Below are 25,841 nucleotides of genomic sequence, written 5' to 3'. Positions count from 1 at the left end.
GTATCAAAAGCCCTGCTAAAGTCAAGATATACCACGTCTACCGCTTCCCTCCATCCACAAGGCTTGTTACCCTGTCAAAGAAAGCTATTAGGTTGCTTTGACACAATTTGTTCTTGACAAATCCATGTTGACTGTTACTTATCACCGTATTATCTTCTAGGTGTCTGCAAACTGATTGCTTAATTATTTGCTCTGTTATCTTTCTGGGTATTGAAAGTTAAGCTGGCTGGTCTGTAATTCCCTGGGTTGTCCTTATTCCTCTTTTTATAGATGGGCACTATAATTGTCCCTTTCCAATCTTCTGGAATCTCTCCCATCTTCCATGACTTTTTGAAGATAATTGCTAATGGCTCAGATATCTTCTCTCTCAGCTCCTTGCGTATTCTAGTATGTATTTCATCAGGCCCTGGTGATTTGAAGACATCTAATTTGTTTAAATAATTTTTAACTTGTTCTTCACCTACTTTAGCCTCTGATCCTACCTTATTTTCATTGGCATTCATTAAATTAAATGTCCAATTGCTACTCAACTTTTTGTTAAAAACGGAAACAAAAAAAGTCATTTAGCATTTTTGCGATTTCCGCATTTTCTGTTAATTGTTTCCCCCCGTCTTTGAGTAACGGGCCTACCCTGTCCTTGGTCTTCCTCTTACTTCTAATATATTTATAGAATGTGTTTTTGTTACCCTTTATGTCTCTAGCTAATCTCATTTTGTGCCTTGGCCTTTCTAATTTTGTTCTTACATATTTGTGTTATTTGTTTATACTAACCCTTTGTAGTTTTTGTAGGATTCTTTTTTGAGTTTCAGATCACTGAACATCTCCTGGTTAAGCCAGGGTGGTCTCCTGCTGTACTTCCTGTCTTTCCTACGCAGTGGGATAGTTTGCTCTTGTGCACTTAATAATGTCTCTTTGAAAAACTGCCAACTCTCTTGGACTGTTTTTCTCCTTAGACTTCCCACCCATGGTATCTTACCTACCAACTCCCTGAGTTTGCTAGAGTCTGCCTTCTTGAAATCCATTATCTTTATTGTGCTGTTCCCCTCCACTATTCCTTAGAATCATGAACTCTATCATTTCATGATCACTTTCACCCAAACTGCCTTCCACTGTTAAATTCTCAGTTCCTCCCTCTTTGTCAAAATCAAATCTAGAACAGCCTCTCCCCTAGGAGCTTTCTGCATCTTCTGAAATAAAAAATTTTCTCCAATCCATTCCAAGAACTTCTTGTAACACCATGCAATAGCACTTATTGAATCTTTGCTGAGAGGTAAGGATAATATGCATAGTTTGGGGTAGATTATGAAAAATATTAGCAAAATGTGGATTAGCAAAGTTCTGTTGTATGCCATTGTACCAGCATTAAAGAGTATTCCTACTTCAATGGCTATTATTTAGATTAGAAAACTGAGCAATTCTGTATATTAACTAATGAGAAAGCAAATTCTAGTTCCACTAATACATAAAATACAAGGAACTGGCAGTTTACTTTACAAGTTGGTTACTTAAATATTCAAAGAGGACCTGATTCTGGATATATACATCGTATATACTCGATCGTAAGCTGGTTCGTTTATAAGCCGACCCCCCCAAGATGGATAAGTAAAAATGAAATTTTTTTTACAACCCGTTCATAAGCCAATCCTATAATTCAAGGGTCAGCAAACTTTGGCTCCCGGGCCATCAGGATAAGCCGCTGGTGGGCCGAGATGGTTTGTTTGCCTTGAGCGTCCGCATACACAGAGATAAACCTAAGTAAACAAAGTGTTCCGGTGCGCCAGCTGCTTACCCTGATGGGCCGGGACAGCAACTGGTGGGGAAATTTTTTGGGGGAAAGAAGCTGGGAGTCAGGGGAGTAACCCCTGGGACCACCCTCCACATGACCACACCCCTCGCCCAGGACCCCCCCACTCTCTCCATCCCATCCCTTCCCACCTTATCTGGCCACAGCATGTTCCAGCGGGCTGGGCCGGGCGGCACGGCCGCAGCGTGCTCCAGCAGGCAGGCCAGGCGGCACAGCCACAGCCTGCTCTGGGGGGGGTTGGGGCGAGCGTTGGCTGCAGCCTGCCAGTCCCGGAGCTGCAGCTGCTTCGGAGGCTCGGGGGAGAGCAGCGTGGCCAGAAGCAGAGAGACTCTGGCCGCGCCTCGTCCCTTCTGGCTCTGCTGCCTCTCCTTGCTCCCTCTGTTGGGGGGAGGGGCTGTGTCCCACCTCTCCCTCTCTATACCCGTTCATAAGCCAACCTCCTTCTCTGGTGCTTCCCTTTTTTTACTAAAAAAATTAGGCTTATGAATGAGTATATACAGTACTATTGGACATATAGTTTACTGCACTGAGGAAAAAAAAAAGACTATTCACAGTATTAAGCACTATGCTTGACAGCATTAAAAGGATTAGGCCCCACGTTTGAGCCTGTTCCTTAAGGAGTATTCCTTGCTGACAAAATTGGTGATTTTCCTTACTTTTAAGGATACAAAGGGAAATTCTCCTGCAATTCCCTTCAGTTTCACTTCCTCTTTTATTATTATTATTCATTACCTCTTATTGTTATTTATATAGCACTCAGTGTGCTCTATTATCTTCAAACAGGCAAGAAGGGGAGGTTATATACCTTACAGTCACTTGAGTTCTTCAAGATATTTTATGCGTGTCCAATGCTCTTGATCAGAGACTGCAAAGAACATCTGTGGGCCTGCACCTGCACAGAGAAGTGCCTTGTGCTCTCAACAAGGGCATATAGGGAAGTGCAAGCTGGTTGCCACTTATTTCCTTCTCAACTGCGAAACTGAACTCCAAAGCAGAGGAGGAGGAGGGTGGGAGGTGAAGCAGCACCCATAGGGACAAAACATCTCAAAGAATGCAAGTTACTGTTAAGTAAGTAACCTCTCCTTCATTAAGTATATGTTCCTGTGGGTGCGCTCCCAAGCAGTAACTCAATGAGGAGGTGCGTGCTGAAGAGGTAAGCCCAGGACAGTTCAAAGGTGCATCACCAAAGGTGGTGTCTTTCGGTAAGATGGGGTAATGTTTGGTAAAGGTATAAACAGATGACAAAATAGCAGTCCTGCAGATTTCTGCTATGAGAATGTTCTTCAGCAGAGCTATAGCTGTGGATTGAGCTCTAATGGAATGTGCTGTTACTCTGTGAGGGAATTTCACCCTGGTATTTTCATAGCAGCTCAAGATGCTCAAAACCCACTTAAACAATTTGTTTGTGGAGATTAGCTGGCCCTTCATCCTATACAAATAGCCTCGGAGAGGCCCAGAATAGTTTAGTCCTGTCCAGATAGAATGCAAAGGCCTCTCTGACATCCAGTGAATGAAGGCTTGATTCTTCTCTGGAGGTATGAGGTTCCAGTTAGAAAACTTGGGGAATTTCTTGGTTAATGTGATGTTAGGATTAGACCTTTGGGAAGAAGCAAGGATGGGGATGCAATATAACTTTGTATTTGTAGGTGGTGGTGTATGCTGGGTCCATCATGAGCACTCCTAGTTCCCCCATTCTCCTTGAGGTGATGGCAATTAGGAACAAAATTTTGAGGAAAATGTGGAGGAGGGAGCAGATCACCATTAGTTTGAAGGCGGGGTTTCCTTGGAGTATTTAAAACCAGACTGAGGTCCCACTGGGGGGGCAGTTGTTGAATGGCAGGAAACAAATTGTATAGGCCTTTAAGAAATCTGGCTGCAGTACGATGGGCAAAGACTGAGATGCCTTGATAGATGAGTGGAAGGTTGTGATGGCGGTCAGATGTGACTAAGACTGAGCTCACTGAGAGACCCTGTGCTTTTCATTCTAGCAGGTAGTTCAGGATCTTGAAAAGTGGAACTTCTGAGGCTTGAAAAGATGGAAGGGAGCCCCAGGATTGGAAGTGCTTCCACTTTTGGAGGCAAGTCTTGTAAGTACCAGGCTTTCTGCCGGATAAGAGAACTGACTGATCTCTATGCAAAATGGTCATTTCCATGCTTGAATGCCATTGAGGAGCCCTGTTCTCAAATTCAGGGAGGAGGGGTTGGGATGCATGAGGGATTCTGAGTTCTGAGTCAATAGAACACAGGAAGTCAGAGGGGTCTTACCTCTGAGAGGCAGACCAAGTTTGAGTGCCTCATCTGTTTTAGACAAGCAGGTGCTATGAGGATAGCTCTCGCTCCTTCTTGGGCAGCTTGAGAACAGTCTTGTGGATAATGGTATAGTTATAAGTACAAAGAAAGGTATGGGATCATGGTGTTGTCAGTACATCCCCCAGAGTGTTGTGGCTGTAACCTCCCTTGGACTACATTATGTGTAGCAGATGCTGCGGAAAAGTCTTTGAGCTCCCATTCCTGATCTTACTATAAGTGTTTACTCAGGAATTGTGTGACTCTTTTCTGGAGCCCTGGTAGACAGACTGCTGATATCTCTGTTTGCTGGTAGATACACCAATTGCACAGCCTTAACGACTCTGCACATAAGGACTGGGATCTTGCTCTGCCCTGGAGGTTGATGTAATACATCACTGCCCTGTTGTCCAGCATTACTCTGACCGAGTGACCTCATATGGCGTGAAGGAAGTATTGGCAAGAATAATGTACCAGTCTTAGCTCCAAGATATTGATATGGAACACCAATTCCTGTGACAACCATTTGCCCTTTGCTGTCTCCCTATGCTGGACTCCCCATCCTAACAGAGATGCATGTTGTAAGGGCCTTCGAAGGTGCTTGATTTAAGACTGTGGTTCCAACACAGACCTTCCTTGAGTCCTTTCACCATGTAGGAGAGTCCTACACCTTCTGAGGCACTGTAACATATTTGGAGAGGTTGGGTCTGGGGTATGCACTGTTCTTATCCATGTCTGGAGGCATCCTTGTGAGGAGTCGCATATGTGGAGGCCGACATATGGCCCAAATCCTGCAGACAAGTCTCACAGTTTGCGGGCTGCACTGTAATGTTGAGATTAGTTTGGACAGGGTGAAGAATCTCTCCTTGGAGAGGTAGCTCTTGTTGCAGAGTCCAGAGTAGCTTCTATAAAGTCTATTGTCTGTACTGGAGTTAGTATGGATTTTTTGTGGTTGATGTGGAGGCCCAGAAATTGGAATAGTGTTCTTGCTCTGGACATTGCTGACTGGACATCTTGCGGTGACCGGCCTCTGAGAAGCGAGTCATCCAAATATGGGAACATTGTGAACCGCTACCACTGAGAGAATGTTTGTGAACACCCTTGGGGACATGGAGAGTCTGAAGGGGAGAACTCAATATTGACAGTGTGCCCCATCACAAATCTTAGGAAATGCTTTTGGGAGAGGTGGATGGCTATATGAAAGTAGGCATCCTATAGACTTAGGGATGGAATTATGACACCATTCTCAAGTGCTGTTCAAAGTTCCTGAGGTCAAGGATTGGTGTCCACCGTTCACCTTTCTTGGGAACAAGTAACTGGAATAGAACCATCTTCTGATGAACTCTAGTCGGACTGGTTCTACTGCTCCTAGGAGGAGGAGAGAATGAAATTCTTCTTTTAGGAGTTGCTCATGAGAAGAATCCCTGAAGAGGAATGGAAAGGTGGTAGAAAGGAGGAAAAGAACCCAGTGTACAGAGTAGCCCATTTTGACAACCTCCACGATGCACTTATCTGAGATAAGGTACTCCAGACAAGTAGGTTGCGTGATGGTCTCCAAAGGAGGGATAGTCACACAACATGTGATCCAGTGGACTGAATTGGTTGATGCTCTAGACCAGTGTCTCTCAAACTTTTTTACTGGTGACCCCTTTCACATAGCAAGCCTCTGAGTGCGACCCCCACCCCCTCAATAAATTAAAAACACTTTTTAAATATATTTAAACACCATTATAAATGCTGGAGGCAAAGCAGGGCTTGGGGTGGAGGTTGACAGCTCGTGACCCCCCATGTAGTAACCTCGTGACCCCCTGAGGGGTCCCAACCCCCAGTTTGAGAACCTCTGCTCTAGACCAAGGTGTCGAAAGTGCCTCTTAGAGGGAGAGGGCTGATTAGGCAGAAGTAGGGATTGGAGGCCCCAGTTTCTGTATCCTGACCTTTCTCCTGAAGGGCTCCTGAGGCTTAGAGAAAGTGTGCTGATGGTATTGGAATGGTTTTGATCTTTGAGTGGTTTGGAATCTACTTAAAGGCCTTTTCGTTGCAGGCACATACATTTCCAGTGACTGCAACATTGCTCTGGAATCCCTGAGCATGTGAAGAGAGGAGTCTGTATGTTCGCTGAAGAACTTGGGCCCTTCAAGTGAGACATTTTTCATGGTGTTTTGTACATCCCTTGCAACGCCTGAAGATTGAAATCAGAATGCTCTTCTCATAACTACCGCCATGGCCATGGACCTGGAAGCTGTGTCAGCAGCATCTACAACATCTTGCAGGGAGGCTTTTGCAACCAACTTCCCCTCAGTGATGACAGACTGAAATTGATCTTTCTGGTCTTGTGGCACGTGCTCAATATAATGGGTAAATTTAGAGTGTGTGTTAAAAATCATATTTTGTCAAGGCCTGGTAGCTGGTAATATAAAATTGGAGAGTAGCTAATGAGTAGCTCTTCCTTCCTGGCAAGTCCAACTGTTTAGGCATCTCCATCTGACAGGGAATCTAGAGTAAGCTTGACAGTTCCTTACACTGGTTGCATCCACTACAAGGAAAGTGTGGTTAGAGTGGAAGAAGTACTTCACTTCTTTCGGTCGGATGTTTTATTTCTTATCTGTCCACTTACAGGTTGGTGGGATTGTGGCAGGTGTTTCCCAAAGAGTATGTGCAGCAGATGATAAAGCCTCAATGATGGGTAGGGCAATCTTTCTCTGAGACTAATGTTCAGGATGTCCATCAAGTAATGTTTTGACTCTTGAACTTCCTCTAGTGGGATCTGAAGTAAGTCCACTAGTCTTTTCAGGAGGTCCTGGAAGATCTTAAAATCATCAGTGTAAGAGTGAGGTGGTAGTATTACTGCCTAGTCTGGAAATAAAGGGAGATCTCCTCAGCCTGCAATTCTTGCTCTTCCTGTACATTGTCCGGCACTGGAGAACTGTGTGGTACTGAGGTGTGTGGTACAGATGCACACAATACTATAGGATGATTTGTAGGTGCCAGTGGCTGGTAGGGTACTGGTGAGTGCCAGTGCTTTCTCTTAGGCACCTGATGGAGTTGGTTGCTGTAGTACCCCATGGGTCCCAGTAACCCCAATGGGAAGGGGATAAGAGAAGGGACTTCAATGATAATCATAATCTCTGAGCCTATGATGTCTGGTAGGTTCTCTAGGATCCTCTTCATGAAAGGGACTCATGAGGGAAGGGTAATACAGTACTGGTATGTATCCCTGTACCGAGATCTCTGAATCAGAGAAAACTTCCCCTGAACTAAGGAGGAAGGAGCTGCACTCTGGTGTTCTAACCAGTACTGAAGCCTTGAGACATAAACAAGTTTCAATTTGCTGCTTTCGTAGTGGTACCAAGGTGGTGGTACTGGTAGATCTTGCCAGCACTGGCGACACAGGTGCATCAGAGATAATGAGATCCTCTGATGAAAGGAACCTGGAAGGAGATGGAGGGCTTTCACATAAGGTTTGGATAGTTACTGGCAGGTGAGATGGAAGCTATGGTGGTACTGAGGTAAACTGCAGAGTCATCTCCCCTTTCAGAGGTACAGTGAAATACCGATACCAGGGCACGGATAGGAGTCCTGTGTATCTCACAGTGCTACAAGGTATCAGATGGTGCTGCCATGGTAGTTGCTCTGATGGTAGGTATGTCAAAACTGGTTTCTGCTTTGGTATTGGACTCAGTCAGAGCATCGCCTGTATTCTTACAGGAATGAGAGGTCTCCCGACAGCGAGTCTCATGGGATGACCTGCCCCTTTTTCTTCATTTCCTTGCTTTGAGACCTATGTTTTCTTCTTTTTAAGAGTTTTATTGTCCAGGGCTGCAGACAAGGCAGCAATTGAGACTCAGGCAGCTTGAGATGTAGAGGCCAATGTACAGGGAGAGGACGCAGACCCCTCCAGAGCTAGAGCACATTCTATTAATAGGAGCTTAAGTCTATTCTCCCTGTCTTTCTTGCATCTTCCTTTCAAAGCCAGACAGACCTTGCATTTAGAAGTGTTGGGAAGGGTCCCCAAACACCACAGGTAGCTAGATTGTTCCTCACTATGGGCAAATGACATGTGGCAAATCTCTCAGGTCCTAAGCTGTGGGGCCTTGGGCATAACAAATTGTGCTCTGACACCAACAAAAGACCAAAAAAAGAGAAGAGGAAAGAGCCCCCCTGCCCCTCAACCAATACAAGAGTACTAAATAAAATAAAGATATCAAACGAAAATAGATAATGAAAAGAAACTATTAAAACAAATAAACAAAATAAAGAATTCACAAAGTGAAGGCGGGAAGTGAATACAGCAGAACTCTCTATCTCGAGCTGCAGGCAGATGAGAAGGAACTGAGTGGGCCTGGGCTCACGCCTCCCTATATGCCCTTGTTTAGCACATGAGGTGCTACTCTGTGCAGGTCTAAGGACATTAACTTGCAGTCTCCGACTGAGAGCACACAGGCACATGTACATCCTATGGTGGAGCATCACTAAGGACATAGACTCAAAAGAGAGGGCAAAGTGTCTGCCATGAAGGGCTTAATGTTCTGATATTATTTATAAATTAGTGCTCATTACAATGACTTTTCATACCCCCAGCAGATACAGATATACAAAATACAAGGAAATAAAACATAGCCAAAAATATATATATAACAAAGGACATTATTATACAATCAGCAGAGCATTTTCATTTTGTTTACACTTACCACACCTTTGCACTTACCCTAGAATATAGATTTACAAATGACATAGAATACAGGTTTACAGAAAATGCTGGTAACATGCTAAGTTGTAAAAAGTAATATATTCTTCGTACATACTAGCCTACTTTCATCTGTGTGCTTTTTATACCAAAAATATAACCATGACCCATGAATTATAATTCCAGATAGGCCAAAAACATAGAAGATGCCTGTACATTGTTTTTTAACCTTTTAGACAAGAATTAAACCTCACAATTTAAACAAAAGTTTCCAAGTGAAAACTAAAACTCAGTGTCACCTCCAAACTTCCTTTAGAAGCTGAAGGTTAAGTTATTGCAAAATTCTTACAAAAACGTATCAGATTCCAGTCATTGGCTATTTTTTCTATAATATCTTGATGTAAACTGAAGACAAAACCAAGTAATTTTCTAACCTAATTATGGGCTATAGAAACTGACAGAATCACAATGGTAAGTGAAATGAGGCTTCCTAACACTTTTTTTTCCCCTTAAAGTAGTAATGTGTACAAAGATTTGGGATACAGAAAACAATTGAGACTTTTTCCTATGATTTCTATGCCTTCTTTAAGTATATTTATGTTGATAACCATACATGAAAACTGAAGAAAAAGTAATACAAGTGGTTGTGAATAAGATACAATAAGGGGATGTATTTAATAGAATGTTAACTTATGAAATACACTATAATTCAAATATTTTAACAATTCATGCACTGACTACAAAAACATCTTAACTGCAATAACTTGCAAATGATTAAAACCGTTACTAAAAAGAAAACAAAATAGTATGTCAACTTTTAGTTTTAATAAAATTTCTTATCAAAACACTAGGTTAGATATACATCACATTGTACAAACTTAAAATTGCACAATAGGTGTACAGAACCACAGAAAGAGACTGCATTAAATGTCTGGATTTTCAATCTTGATGTTTCTCAGACTCTAATTAAAAATACTGTTTTCACAATTGCTTCATAATAAAACAAAAGCATGCTGACGCAAGTCTTCAAAACTAAACCCCACTAAACCAAAAAGTGTATTTAAAACATTAGTTCAACATCAAGTATTTCTATTTATTGCCTAATATGTTTATATGGAAAACCATCTCAAAAATCTTAGCAAATTTCAAAAAAAATTTCTTAACTACCAAATCCTGATTTTTTTTAAAATACAGACGATTCTTCTAAAACCAATATCTTAAAACAGTGCTCTACTATCTTGTGCAATGGACCTTGTTACTCTCTAGTGCTATGTAGGGCTGTCAAGCAATTAAAAAAATTAATTGCGATTAATCACACTCTTAAACAATAGAATACCATTTATTTAAATATTTTTGAATGTTTTCTACATTTTCAAATATATTGATTTCAATTACAATGCAGTCTACAAAGTGTACAGCACTCACTTTATTTTTTTTATTACAAATATTTGCACTTTAAAAAAAGAAATAATGTTTTTCAATTCACCTAATACAAGTACTGTAGTGCAATCTCTTTATCATGAAAGTTGAACTTACAAATATAGAATTATGTACCAAAAAACCTGCATTCAAAAATAAAACAATGAAAAATCTTAGAGCCTGCAAGTCCACTCAGTCCTACTTCTTGTTCAGCCAATCGCTCAGACAAACAATTTTTTTACATTTGCAGGAGATAATGCTGCCCACTTCTTGTTCACGTCACCTGAAAGTGAGAACAGGTGTTCTCATGGCACTGTTGTAGCCGGCATCACAAGATATTTACATTCCAGATGCGCTAAAGATTCATATGTCCCTTCATGCTTCAACCACCATTCCAGGGGACATGCATCCATGCTGATGACGGGTTGTGCTCGATAACAATCCAAAGCAGTGCGGACTGACGCATGTTCATTTTCATCATCTGAGTCAGATGCCACCAGCAGAAGGTTGATTTTCTTTTTTGGTGCAGTTTCCGCATCAGAGTGTTGCTCTTTTAAGACTTCTGAAAGCATCCTCCATGCCTCATCTCTCTCAGATTTTGGAAGGCACTTCAGATTCTTAAACCTTGGGTCAAGTGCTGTAGATATCTTTAGAAATCTCATATTGGTACATGCTTTGCGTTTTGTCAAATCTGCAGCTACAGTGTTCTTAAAATGAACATGTACTGCGTCATCATCCGAGACTGCTATAATATGAAATATATGGCAGAACGTGGGTAAAACAGAGCCGGTGACATACTATTCTCCCCCAAGGAGTTCAATCTAAATTGAATTAATGCATTATTTTTTTAAACAAGCATCATCAGCATGGAAGCACGTCCTCTGGAATGGTGGCCAAAGCATGAAGGGGTATACGAATATTTAGCATATCTGGCACATAAATACCTTGCAAGGGCTACAAAAGTCCCATGCCAACACCTGTTCTCACTTTCAGATGACACTGTAAATAAGAAGTGGGCAGCATTATCTCCCATAAATGTAAACAAACTTATTTGTCTTAGCGACTGGCTGAACGAGAAGTAGGACTGAGTGGACTTGTAGGCTTTAAGGTTTTGCATTGTTTCGTTTTCAAGTGGTTATCTAACATCAACAAAAAAATCTACATTTGTAAGTTGCACTTTCACAATAAAGACAGTGCACTACAGTACTTGTATGAGGTGAATTAAAAAATACTGTTTCTTTTATAATTTTTACAGTGAAAATATTTGCAATAAAAAGTAATATAAAGTGAGCAGTGTACACTTTGTATTGTGTTGTAACTAAAATCAGTATATTTGAAAATATAGAAAAGCATCCAAAAATATTTAATAAATGTCAATTAGTAGTCTATTGTTTAACAATGCAATTAAAACTGTGATTAACCACGATTAATATTTTAATTCTTGATTAATTTTTTACTTAATTACGTGAGTTAACTGCAATTAATCGAGAGGCCTAGTGATATGACATGTATTTTTATATGAAGCCATCCTTCAAAAGCATCTACAACTTCGCCTTAACTTTTCTGTTCTTCCCTTTCTCAAAAACGAAATAATGATTTTATGGTTTATGCAACCTGACCCCATTACAAGTTCAAATGTTCCCCTTCAAAACCACTATAATGGGGCCTGATCATATACTCTTCTTAGAATACTAGAATGACAGCTGTATAAAGTCCTAAAAGTTTGCATTGCATATCTGGACTCCCAATAAATGGTGCCTGGGAAGGACAAAGTCAAGTACTTTTAGACCCAAGATTTAGATTTTATTTAAAAATTGAAAAAAACCTCGTTTTGTTATAGTTTCCTACACAATTACAGAAGTCTTAATTGCATCAACCACTTTTCAAGTAAGAGCCTCAGATTTAAAAACTTGTTTTGTGGTTCTCAGTCAGACAGCATATAGACAGCCAATGACCTCTGTTCTCTCCTTACAAGTATCTAAAGATCACTAAATTCATCCCATTCCCTGTAGATGTCTTGTATGACTAGCCCCTTATTGTAGAGGTACAAATGGATACCATATTACATTCTTTGAAATTAATGAGGTTTGCTTTAGGCAGTTTACTTGAGCAGCCATTGTAAATATGCCAATTCTTTTTTCTGCCATCGTATCACTACAGTATAAACATGTTCAATGAGGCATGATAAACGTATCCATTCATTGTAAAAAATGCATCTTGGTGTCTGCAATATAATTGCTATCTTATGCTGATAGTACCGCACACAACCAAGTTCTTTACAATTGTCTTTGAAGAACAGAATTAAATATTAAATTAAGATCTATTTATGCAATGGACAAATATTCTTGAACAAATTTGCCATCAACATCTCCCCCACATTTCTTAACACACAACAGAAAATCCAATCTGGCAGAGTCCAAAGATGCACTATATCAACTGCTGTTTAAGTACTATAAAACCATAAAACATAAGAACAAAATATTAATTTTGTCAGACTTACACTGGACTACTAAAACAATGACAGCAATAATAGACAGAAAGATACTTTATTAGTCCAGGGACCAGGAAAAATGCAAGCATTAAATTTAAAACTTACTACCATACCAGTGTTTAAGCCTAAGGTAAAAAGGATCTATGGCAATAAAATGATCAATCTCCATGCTGGTTCAGTTTTAGGTATCTGCTAAGAAGAGAATATTATCTGTGCCAAAATCATGAAAAGAATGTAATGTGGTTTTACAGAACTGAGACCACTGTCCACCTGTACCTACTTGGTGGAATTACACACACTCCAACTGCAGATGGGCCCTGAGAGACTAATATTTTAAGTATTCTGTTTTCTTTGCCCAGTTAGAACACTTAGCCCAAGACTCAGTTCTAATTAAGCATCTTAATGCTGTAACTTAAAGAAACGCAGCTGTACATTTTCATGCCAACAAAAATCTCAAAAAATAAATTTAGATAGTTTCTAGGCACAATTACATTTGGTATTTCAGTAGATAGCAAATTCAAGACAAATCCTGGTTTGTAATTTCAGGCTGGTGAATACTGCAATTGCAGCACATTGGTTTAGCTGCCAGATGAGACTCTGGGCCAAAAGTGAAGATGGAAACAAAGGGAAGAGGGAAAGAAATCTGGGTTATAAGTGTGACAACATTTTGGATACCAATTAAAATGAACAAGCATCCACCAAGAAATAGAAAACATAATTGTTCAATATAAAAACCTGGTAAAAATTGGATAAAATATTAAAAAGCAGTGGAAATAGTTAAAATGCAATCAACTACACACATAACCTATTCCTCTAGGCTTTTCTGAATTCTATTTAAAAAACAGTTTTGTCAGGTCTTCCTCAAAAAAAGAACAAACACAAAAAACTGTTCAACAGTATCCTCCTTAGACAACATTATTTGAGACCCAACTATAAAGGAAAACTTGTTTACTTCATACTATCCAAAACCAAAGTTAGTACAAATGTAATAAATAGAGATTGTAAAAACATTTAACATACATTTTTATATTAAATTTTATTTACATTTAAGCCTCCAAAACTTTGTTTAATGGAACAATCTCCAAGAGAGAATGGTCCTTTAATTGCATTAAGCCTATTTAAACCTCAGGAGAAAGTTCACTGTTCAATATTTTTAAAAGGGTGATCAAAAAAATGGTGTTAGTTGAATATAACCTGAGTTATCGGTTATTTGAAACACTGAAAGAATTCCAAGAGTCTATACAGCTTCCCCACCTCTGTCTTCGCTGTGGAGGTGGCCTTTGTGTGTTTTTGTGAGGAGGTTCCACTGAATTCATTACAACAGAGATGGATATTTGATATTCATATCGTTCCAACATCTGAGCAATCTTCTCACGAGGGACCCCATGTTTATTCCTCCTACAAAAATAATAATTTAAATAAACTGTTTGGTACTTTTTATATGTTTTCAGTCTTTCTTAAACTTTTGAAGAGTATCTTGTGTTTTATCCTCTCCATCTATCCAGACTGTCAAATGCCATCATTTAATCTTCTGCCTACTTTCAAGATCCAGAAGGATCACATAGGTTTTTCCAACACTACAAAACAGCAAGCTTAAATATAGTTGAAACAGATGAATTCACTACAACTGACTACACACTTCTGAAAAACAATATGCTGTAGTGGGTGGAAATTCAGATTTAATTACACAATATTTACCGTCTTATAATATCCAAATTGTATTGCATCTTTTTAACACAATTCATTGTACATACTGTACATTCAAAAATATTTTTAAAAAAGTATTTTCCTTTATACAGAAATGTGGTGCTGTTTGTCACAGTTTCAGTAGAACTGCACCTGTATTTCCCCCTCTGTGGTCCCTTGAGGGCACCCAATTCAAGGTTTCTGGCTCCCAGTCATCACCTCTCTGGGGCAGAGACCTGCATCTCACTCCCCCCCAACCAGTGGTTTTAAGGCTGCACAGCTCCCGGTCTTCTACTACAATAACGGCAGCAAACCATTCTGCCTAAAAAAACCCAAGACCTGTGCTTTGCTTTCTCTCCAAGGGCTATAAGTAGTGTGAATGCCAGCAGTGACAGGTCATTACACAGCTTTTGCTAAGCAAGTACATTTATTCATCAGGTAAACAAACACATAAAAACAAACAGCCTACCAGAGGTCACCCATTAGTCTTATGGGACCCCAGTAGGCCAAAGTCTTTCCAATTCTTCTGCAAGGGATAGGGCCTCCCGTGGACAGCAGCTACTGTCTGTTTGATAGACTAGAAACAAGACCCCGAGTCAGTTTAAACTCAGGCTATTTATCCAAAAGTCCTTTCTTTGTCTACCGGTCTTTGGAGATTCTGCTTAGAAATAGTGTATGTGAGCCTCTCCAGGAAGTGGTACCTCTCTGGGAGGGTTACAACCTGGCTGATTTACCTTAGTCACGACCCACTGTTTTTAATTCCCGGAAGAGCTGTGATAATCCTCCCTCATGGAATAGAACACAATCATACATAAACCATTTATTTAAAACAATGGACCCCAAAGATACTGCATGGGTTTGCAATATCTTACAAACTGTTAATATGGACAATATGTGTATACTGTTCTAAGATAACTCTTCTTTCTATTTATCTATCAGATACTATGGTGCTGTTAGATACAACCGTGATGGGGGCCATATCAGGGACCCTCAGTTGAACACAGACCCTGCTCATTGTACTTGGCTGACTCAGCTAATGAACCCAGATTGGCTGAAGACTTCAGCACTCTCAGTCTCAAACAAACACTGCAGCAGCCGTAGGTTCCTGGCTGCTCCACAGCATTCTACAGCAGCAGCTATGTTTTTGGTCCTGCTCTCAGCTCCCTTCTTGCTCCTAGCCCTTACTCTGAAACCCCGCTCCTGCTTTCTGTTCCTTGTCTTTGGTTCTGTTCCTGGATTCCTAATCCCTGCTCTTGTCTCCGGCCTACACTCTGGCTCTGACCCTTGACTCCTGATTCCTGGCTCTGACTTGCTTGCTGGACTTGGTATTCATCTTCTGACTACAGCTCTGACCCGTGGCTCCTGGTTTCTGGCTCACTCCCTGGACTTGACATTCAGTTTCTGATCACTGCTCTGCCCCTGGCTCCGGGTCTCTGGCTCTCGGCTGGCCCCCCAAAAGTGATAATTTGACTCCAAACCTGGCCACTAAGCCTGGTTACCTCTGTTCCAACCATTAAGCCAGCCTCCCACCCTGACCAATAGGCAAGGCTGCCCATGGCTTGTTCATTATAGTTTGAGCAGCCCACAAAACTGAAGAGAAGATTCAGAGAGGGGCAGGAAAAAGAGCCACTGATAGGGATGGATTCTGCACCTGGAGGTCCTTCCTTAGCTGATCTGGGTTCCCCACAGAGGCGCAGAATAGCACTCTGCAGGTGGAGTATACAGTGAAGAAACCAAAGATTCCTTTTCATTCCTATTGACAGTATCAAAGCTTTTTATACGGTCTCACATGACCTTCTCATAAACAAACTAGGGAAATGCAACCTAGATGGAGCTGCTATAAGGTGGGTGCAAAACTGGTTGGAAAACCATTCCCAAAGACTAGTTATCAGTGGTTCACAGTCATGCTGGAAGGGCATAACGAGTGGGGTCCCACAGGGATCAGTTTTTGGTCCGGTTCTGTTCAATATCTTCATCAATGATTTAGACGATGGCATAGAGAGTACACTTATAAAGTCTGCGGACGATACTAAGCTGGGAAGTGTTGCAAATGCTTTAGAGGATAGGATTAAAATTCAAAATGATCAGGACAGAGAAATGGTCTGAATTAATAGGAAGAAATTCAATAAGGATAAATGCAAAGTACTTCATTTAGGAAGGAACAATCAGTTGCACACATACAAAATGGGAAATGACTGCCTAGGAAGGAGTACTGCGGAAAGAGATCTGGGGGTCATATTGAACCACAAGCTTAATATCAGTCAACAGTGCAACACTGTTGCAAAAAAAGCAAATCCCATTCTGGGACTGGGTGGGCAAACTTTTTGGCCTGAGTGCCACATCTGGGTATAGAAATTGTATAGCAGGCCATGAATGATCACAAAATTGGGGGTTGGGGTGAGGGCTCCGGCTGAGGAAGCAGGCTGTGGGGTGGGGCCAGCAATGAGGAGTTCAGGGTGTGGGAGAGGCCTCCAGGCTGGGGTAGAGATGAGGGCTCCAGCTAGGGGGTTCAGGCTCTGGGGTGGGTCTGGGGTGCAGTAGGGTGCTCCAGGCTGGGACCGAGGGATTCTGAGGGCGGGAGGGGGATCATGGCTGGGGCAGGAGGTTGGGCCGCAGGAGGCTCAGAGGTGCAGGCTCTGGGTGGCGCTTACCTCAAGCAGCTCCCCAAAGCAGCAGCAGCATGTCCTTCCTCTGGCTCCTATGCAGAAGCACAGTGCTGGCCAGGCGGCTCTGCACGCTGCCCCGTCTGCAGGCACTGCTCCCGCAGCTTCCGGAAGCAGCGACATGCCCCCCTGTGGCTCCTATGCGGAGGCACAACGTGGCCAGGTGACTCCGCACGCTGTCCTGTCCGCAGACAGCTCCCATTGGCCAAAGTTCCTGGCCAGTAGAAGCTGGGGGGGGGGACGACATCACGTGGAGCCCCCTGGCTTCCCCTACATGTAGGAGCCAGAAGGGGGACATGCCACACTGATTCTGGGTGCCACACAGAAAGCTCCCGATCCTACTCCCTGGTGGGAGCTTGAGGGCTGGATTAAAAGCTCTGACAGGCCAGATGCGGCCCGTAGTTTGCCCACCCCTGTTCTGGGATGTATTAGCAGGAGCATTGTAAGCAAGACACGAAAAGTAATTCTTCTGCTCTACTCCACGCTGATTAGGCTTCAACTGGAGTATTGTGTCCAGTTCTGGGCGCCACATTTCAGGAAAGATGTGGACAAATTGGAGAAAGTCTAGAGAAGAGCAACAAAAATGATTAAAGGTCTAGAAAACATGACCTATGAGGGGAGACTGAAAAAATTGGATTTGTTTAGTCTGGAAAAGAGAAGACCGAGAGGGGACATGATAACAGTTTTCAAGCACATAAAAGGTTGTTACAAGGAGGAGGGAGAAAAATTGTTCTACTTAACCTCTGAGTATAGGAAAAGAAGCAATGAGCTTAAATTGCAGAAAAGGAGATTTAGGTTGGACATTAGGAAAAAGTTCCTGTCAGGGTGGTTAATATACTGGAATATATTGCCTAGAGAGGTTGTGGAATCTCCATCATTGGAGATTTTTAAGAGCAGGTTAGACAACCATCTGTCAGGAATGGACTAGATAATACTTAGTCCTGCAATGAGTGCAGGGGACTGGACTAGATGACCTCTCGAGGACTCTTCCAGTCCTATGATTCCCCACCCAGACAAGTGCAATGGGGACCACAGGGCTTCTCATGGGTTTCTGAACCAATGAACTTTATCCAGGCCATGACAACACATTTCAATGACCCGAACCGGACACATATGGCAGAATCAGCACTTCAAGCCCTGAGACAAGGCCACAAGCTGGTCGCTAGCTACGCCACAAAGTTCTGCTGCCTTGCAGCTGACACGGAATGGAGCAAGGCCATGCAGCACCACCACTTCTGTCATGGTCTGAGTGATGAAGAGAAGGACCAAGTGGCCTGGGCAGAAATCTTGGCACCCCGATCAATTTAAACATAAGAATTGATAGCCGGCTATTGGAATGTTGCCAGGAAAAGGCAATGGTGCCCTGACCATATACTAGTCTCGGTCACTCATGCCCAGACTGAGCTCCCCACTGACCTCTTGCCGCAACCAGAGCCTATGTAACTTGGCACTGTCTGGTCCTGCCTTTCTGATGGTGAAAAGAACCAATGCCACTTGGAAGGCCTATGCCTTTATTGTGGCAGAACTAGACATTACAGCTCAAGTTGCCCAGCTAAAGGTCGGTCCGTCTCCCAACAAGGAAATACCAGGCCTCAACCTTCTACGAGAATCCTGGTTGGGGATGTTGTAATTCCCCTGGATCTAGCTCGATACACCAGTACCACTTCACAGGTTAGTGGCAGTGCTCCAACTTACTCACCTTCAGCTCCCACTCTGCTTAAGACATCTGGCCATGGCAGACATCCACCTGGAAGCCCTCGTGGACACAGGAGCACCTCATAACACCAGATACCAACATGAGTCAATTCCATCCCAGACCTCACTGAAGCGGTCAATGGATCTCTATTTTCCTCCAGCCCAGTTACATGAGAAACAGCTCCTTCAGAAGTCGCCACTATCCAGGACCACCAGGAGACCTTACAGTTTGGCCTAATCTGTTCCCCCCTCTTTATAGTTATTTCTGGCATCACCTGGCAAACCACCCATCACCCTCACAACTGCTGGAGCTCTAGCATGATCAAGTTCACCTCTCTGCAATCATGTCAGACCTGCCGTCTCAACCTCAGTCAGGGGAAAGAGACAGCCCCCATCTTATACTTGTTGAAGCTGTCTCTCTCCAAGCCAGGCTAAGGCAGGTTAGGAGGGGCCTCACTAGACACAGCCAGCCCCCCAACTACTATGGCTATAACTGCAAAGTACCAGGACCTGTTTGATATTTTTGACAAAGGGAGGACCAATATTTTGCTGCCTCATCAGCCCTATAATTGCCCTATAAATATCCAGGCCGGAGTGGAAATCCCTTTTGAACATATTTATTCCTTTTCAGAACCCAAGCTGCAGGACCTTAGAAGCTACCTACAAGAGAACCTGTGCAACAGGTTCATCTGTCCCTCCAAGTCCTTGGCCAGGGCTCCAATTTTATTTGTCACCGAGAAGGATGGTTTCCTACACCTGTGTGTTGACTATTACATTCTGCACCTGTTATAGATATTTTGAATACACTGTGATGCTGGTCTGACTACACAATGCCGCTGCTACTCTTCAACATTTTATAAATGACAGTTTCAAAAATATGTTAGACCGTTTTGTAGTAATTTACTTAAATGACATCCTGATATTCTCTGAAAACAAGAACCAGAATGACCAGCATGTAAACCATGTTCTAGAATGTATGTGTCAGACGACTTATACACTAAATTAAATCATAGTTGTCTCTCCAGAGGGGCTATGGACCCACATAAGGTCTCTACCATCCCAGAATGGGCTGCTCCGAGGGATGTCTGGGGCATACAATGATTCTTAAGGTTTGCTAACTTCTACCAGTGTTTCACCTGAGATTTCAATACCTGGTAGCCCCCCAATGGCCCTTCTGAAAAAGGGAGCCTGGTTTGTCTGGTCTGCGGAGACTCAACTGGTATTCGATCGGCTAAAAGAGGCTTTCATTTCTGCTTCCATCCTTGTCCATCTAGACCTCTTCTGTTAACAATGGAAGCTGATGTTTCTGATTTTGCCAGTCAATCTTTTACTCCCAACTCACTGATTTTCAACGCCATAATAATTCAGCCCCTAGCACAGAATTAGTATGTGGTCACTCCTATTTTAAGTCTTCCTTTGTATGAATTGGTGAGGGATGTGGAGAAGAAGGGCAGTGTCCAGTGGCACAGACAGATGCAAAGAATTTGCACTGAGGAAGGCATCTTCAGAGAGCCAGTAAGGCTACAAAGGTGCGCGGTGCTGACAGTGGAGGGGGCATGGCCACAATTGCTGATGCATTCATTCAGTACATCCCCACAATAGTGTCCACAGACAGGATTTCTAAGGAACACTGAATGCAGCGTAAGGCTGCCCTCCAATGGCATAAAACCTGAAGAAGTGGGATAGTAGAACCACCACTTGCCATTACCCTATTGTAAATTCTCCCGAAGCACAATGAACCTCTCCAGCCCATGGAACTACAATTTTGTACCTCCACATACAATTCACTTTAGACCGATATAGATGAATGAATGAATGAATGAAGGCAGGCCTCTATGGAGGGAGAAACAGCAACTGTTTAACAGAGTATAGCAAATCTCCACGCCAATACTGTACCCAATTGCAGGAGAAATGTAAAGTGCAATTACCAAGAGAGGAATCTGGCCAGGTCATCAGTGTTAACTTCCCTAACTCTTGCAAAATAATTTCATGGACTATTTCATAATTACATGTGGTCAGAACTAATCGGTAAGATGTTGATTCTCATAGCAAAGTGCCTCTGACATGTGCAACGCCTGTTCAATACTGACTTTGAGGATAGAATGTCTTACTGAACCACCAAACGCCATTTCCTAAGCAACCCTTGATGACCCATTTTCCTTGATGACCTTCTACATAAGTACTAACCAGACCTTCCCCTGCTTAGCTATTAAGAGCTGATGAGATACTGAATTGCTATGCCTACTTTTGTTTCACTCCAGTATTATATTAGAGCCATTACACTTCTTTATGTAAGTTTTCATTATAACCTACATTTTGAAAGAGTTCAGATACTTGGTCATAAAGAGTTTAGTTTAATTTGAGTGAGATTATTCATGCAATTTCTTAGTGTTTAGTAATTATTTTTCTTTTTATATACACTATTTTAATATTTTTAGTTACCAAAACAAGAAAACCAAAAACTGTGCTCTTCTGACTACTATCTAGTTAGAAGATGAATGTTCTTACTATTTTTTCCTTATCCCGTTAACATACCATGGCAAGGCTAACTCAATCCAATCACTTTGTCGGTGGCCTTAGAATGATACTATATCAACAAGAGATGGGGGAAAAATAGTAAAAATATTTATACAGTTGACTTCTCCCAAGTTTGCCTGGCATGCACTGACATCCCATAATTTCAAGAGGATCTAGAGTGAATGACAAACATCAGGAATTAACAAACAAAGTTAAATAGGCACCGCAATAACTCAAATGTCAAAAAATCAAATGTCTATCTAATCCAGTATCACATTTCCAACAGTACTTAATACCAGATGATTGGGAGGGGGCGGAAGGGCACAGAGAAAAGTTTCAAGTAACACTGCGATGGACAATTATGGAATAGCCTGCTTATATGGGAATTTTCTTCCTAATCCCCACTAGTTAGGAGTGGAGTTACACCCTTAAGCATGAGGATTTATATTCCTTATAAAATGTTTTATCTTACCTAATTAAACTGTGGGTGTTCTTATCTAAATGTCTAATCTACATAAATGCTCATGGCCTCAGTCACATCTTGTAGCAATGACTTCCCAGGTTAGTTTAATCATCCACTGTGTAAGGAAGTGTGTCCTATGGGCCTGATTATTTTTCCACTTAAATCCATGGAAATTTTGCTGTTGATTTCAAAGGGACCAGGATGCAGGGTCCTCTGTGTATTCCTGAGCTGATATTTATGTAAGCAGTATATTTACATAAATATTAACAGAAGTCAGTACATACTAGAAAACACATTAGCAGTAAAGCACTTAAGCAATTGATGGAGCATGGAGAAAAAATTAAATTAAACCACAATACAAATGAAAAAAGAAAATAACTATGATGGCTACTATAACACAAGTCTTACTTTTCTAACTCCTCCGGATCAAACTTCCACCATGTGTCTGGCTCATGAAATTCCACTCTGTAGCCTTTCCCTAGAGCCTACAGCAAACAAAGAAATACAGTATGCATGATAGGTGTAACATTATTATACTAGTTTATGCTGCAACAAATAGAAAAAATATTAATGAAAACCAGATTGTTCAAATTAAATACGAAGCAGTCTTAGCCCACTGAACTTTAGATCACTTACCCCACAACCTCTAGGTTTCATCTTAGGCTAAAAACATGAGGTCAAGTCAATCCAAACTAGACTACCTGTTAGTGGCTATGTCAAAGAAATAGCCTGTTCAAGGAGAGGAAGGAATGTCAACAAGGAAGACCCATTACTAGACAAAGTAGTTGCATTCGTGCTTTGTGAAGGTAGGTCTGCAACAACAAAACAAAACAAAAAACACAACCACAGTATAATAACAATGGATTTAATTACACAGTAGTTATATTTACCATTTCCACATACGGCTTCATTTCCCAGGCTTGAGTATTAGTGTTGTCTATTATAATGGGAGATCTTCCCTGGTCCATTGCTTGTTTTGCTGCAGTAAATAAAGATTACAATACAACCCTCAGTATCTGAGTAAAAAATTGGAATGAATATTCTATTTCAAGTAAAATGATGACAAGCATTTTTCTTCTACAAGAGGTTTGCATTAGTATGTCACGTGATTAATTAAGCAATCTAAATTGGATTTCTATTTAATTAGATTCCACTTAAATAAGGCCACAGCTTCAAGGTAAACCAACAAACAGTAATCTACTTAACAGAGACAAGTGCTAACAGAGCTATATAGTTAACAGGGAAAACTGCCTATTGCCTTCTTGATTCCTAATAAGAAGCTATGGAGGCATTTGTCCTGGGAAACAAGACGAAGAGTTGTTGGCTAAACAACTTTTATAGTTACTTTTACAGTTAATTCCTAGAATAATAGTTACCAGGGCCACATTACATGGAATACACATTTATTGTGACAGAGATGGCATGAAAATGCTTCTAGAAAAACTTATGCTTAAGATACTTTATTGCTTTAAGAAACTAATATTTCCATTAATAAAATCCCATATGAATAACTGCGAACTATCAAGCCCAGAACTTTTGGCTGAGCTAGAGCATATCTTTTAGAAAGACCTTCAATCTTGATTTAAAGACTTCAACCACCACATTTCTAGGTAAATTGTTCTAATAGCTAATTAACCTTTTTGTAAAAAAATCTGCACCCTGTTTCTGATCTTAATTTATTCTAGCTTCAGCTTCTGGTTCAGGGGTTCTCAAACTGGGGGTCGCGACCCCTCAGGAGGTCGCAAGACTATTATATGGGAAGTCATGAGCTGTTAGCCTCCATCCCCAAACCCTGCTCACTTCTAGCATTTATAATAGTATTAAATGTAAAAAAGAGTTTCTAATGTATAAGGGGGGGGGTCACACTCAGAGGCTGGCTGTGTGAAAGGGGTCACCAATACAAAAGTTTGAGAACCACTTTTCTAGTCACTCCATCTTGTTATGACTTCATGTATTAAACTGAAAAGGCCTCTATTACCAGAAATATTTCCCCCATATAGATACTTATAGACGGATCAAGTATCACCAGCCAACTTTCTTTGTTGAATGGAGTTTTAGTCTCACTGTAAGACCTCAAATCATTCTGGTAGCTCTTTTCTAAATCCTTTCCAATTTGTCAAAATCCGTTTTTAAGTGTGGAAACCAAAACGGAATGCAGTATTCCAGGAAGGACTAGCCACTAGGCAACATGAGGTGGTAAGGAGGAGGCAAGACTGACTCAAAAGCAAAAGAGGGGTAAGAAGACAAGGTGACAGCAGGCCTTTGGTCTCATGAAAGGAAGGTCTCAGCCATTCTGGTTGAAAACACCATGAAAAGCATTTTGGGTAAGCAATATCTTATTAGAGAAGAAGGCATTTTGCTACTTAAGTTGTAGTAGTGAAGTCTATCACTGGAAGGGTGCACTAGAGGGACTCAGGTACAGGTCACCCTGTAACTGTGATAGTGTTCATGTAATTAAAGTCAGTAGCATAATGCATATGCACAAGGAGTTCAAATTAAAGTTGCACAAGCAACCATAATTCTGGCATTTCCTAATGGTTGACTTTGACTTTGCAACCTTACTTTTTTAACAGTTTTTTTAAAGGCAATATATAATTATAATATACAAATTGCTTTAATATCAGTTACCATCTTTACATTTAATTTTCAAATTAATATTTTGGAGTCTAAAATTTCACTCAGAGCTAAAATGTAATCAGTAGTTTTATAAAAGAGGTATCAGGTAACTCTCAAGTGTTCTGACAGGGATAACATTAAATTACCTTTTCAGCTTTACAAAAATTTCATAAATTTTCGTTGACTGACTAATTTCCTCATTTGGGAAGTGTACTTTCATTTTTGCTTTCTTCACCATGATCCTAGTATAAGTAGTATTCAAGGCTTATATATATGTGTAGGATACAAAGCACTTTAGCAAGTCTATGAATAAATGTATGCACCTCCCCACCACCTACATAATGATGTAATTAATAGCTGCTTGCACCCAAAGCTGTACAAAGGCATTCATTGCAAGCTAAAACTGAAGGTAATCAGCTGTTCTGGTACTGCACAGACACACACCAGCTTCAAAAAATAGGAATAGTGTTCCTATAAAATATTGAAATACAGAAATATTGGATAACTTAGATAAATGGATAAGGAGATAGAGAGCTTTTCACCTCTAGGTCACTAGTTTGAGCTAGTCTCAGGTCAGAAATGACTAAAAATCATTATGAAATGACTGTTTGATGGCCTTTATTTATATTTTTATTTATAAAATGCCCTCTAACATATCTCAGGGACAAAAAAACCCTTAAAAATGTATATTTTTTGCACTCTACCAGAAGAAGAAAAAAATTACAGTTCTCCAAAACAAAATTCCCTTCCAAAACAATCTCTTATCAAACAAAAAGAACAGGAGTACTTGTGGCACCTTAGAGACTAACAAATTTATTAGAGCATAAGCTTTGGTGGGCTACTGCCCACTTCTTCGGATGCATATTGAGTGGAACATATATTGAGGAAATATATATACACACATACAGAGAGCACGAACAGGTGGGAGTTGTCTTACCAACTCTGAGAGGCCAATTAAGTAAGAGAAAAAATTTTTTTGAAGTGATAATCAAGCTAGCCCAGTACAGACAGTTTGATAAGGAGTGTGAGAATACTTACAAGGGGAGATAGATTCAATGTTTGTAATGGCTCAGCCATTCCCAGTCCTTATTCAATCCTGAGTTGATTGTATCTAGTTTGCATACCAATTCCAGCTCAGCAGTTTCTCGTTGGAGTCTGTTTTTGAAGTTTTTCTGTTGTAAGATAGCCACCCGCAGGTCTGTCATTGAATGGCCAGACAGGTTAAAGTGTTCTCCCACTGGTTTTTGAGTATTATGATTCCTGATGTCACCACTAGCTGTCACCTTCAGCCCCCAACTAAAACCTCTCCAGCGTATCATCAGAGATCTACAACCTATCCTGAAAGATGATCCTTTACTCTCACAGATCTTGGGAGACAGACCTGTCCTCGCTTACAGACAACCCCCCAACCTAAAGCAAATACTCACCAGCAACCACACATCACTGAACAAAACCACTGACCCAGGAACCTATCCTTGTAACAAAGCCCGATGCCAACTCTGTCCACATATCTATTC

The 25,841-nt window shown here is 41.2% G+C and overlaps 1 protein-coding gene across 3 annotated transcripts in view; it reads right to left on the bottom strand.

Annotated features, from left to right (window-relative positions):
• Window positions 1-25,841, bottom strand: part of N4BP2L2 (NEDD4 binding protein 2 like 2) — a 104,700-nt gene that overhangs the window by 50,277 nt on the left and 28,582 nt on the right. For 2 of the 3 annotated variants that reach the window (XM_034758650.1, XM_034758649.1), the window contains 3 exons: window positions 22,599-22,687; window positions 22,117-22,193; window positions 13,939-14,082 (listed from right to left, as the gene is read on the bottom strand). In XM_034758650.1, the coding sequence (XP_034614541.1) occupies window positions 13,939-14,082; window positions 22,117-22,193; window positions 22,599-22,687 (310 nt within the window). The remainder of the gene's footprint in view (window positions 1-13,938; window positions 14,083-22,116; window positions 22,194-22,598; window positions 22,688-25,841) is intronic. The other variant, XM_034758651.1, reaches the window with a different exon arrangement.

Source organism: Trachemys scripta, chromosome 1 (assembly GCF_013100865.1).
Source record: "Trachemys scripta elegans isolate TJP31775 chromosome 1, CAS_Tse_1.0, whole genome shotgun sequence".
Lineage (NCBI taxonomy): Eukaryota > Metazoa > Chordata > Testudines > Emydidae > Trachemys > Trachemys scripta.
Note: the sequence above shows the minus strand (reverse complement) of the source record. Positions and strands in the feature narration are given on the sequence as shown.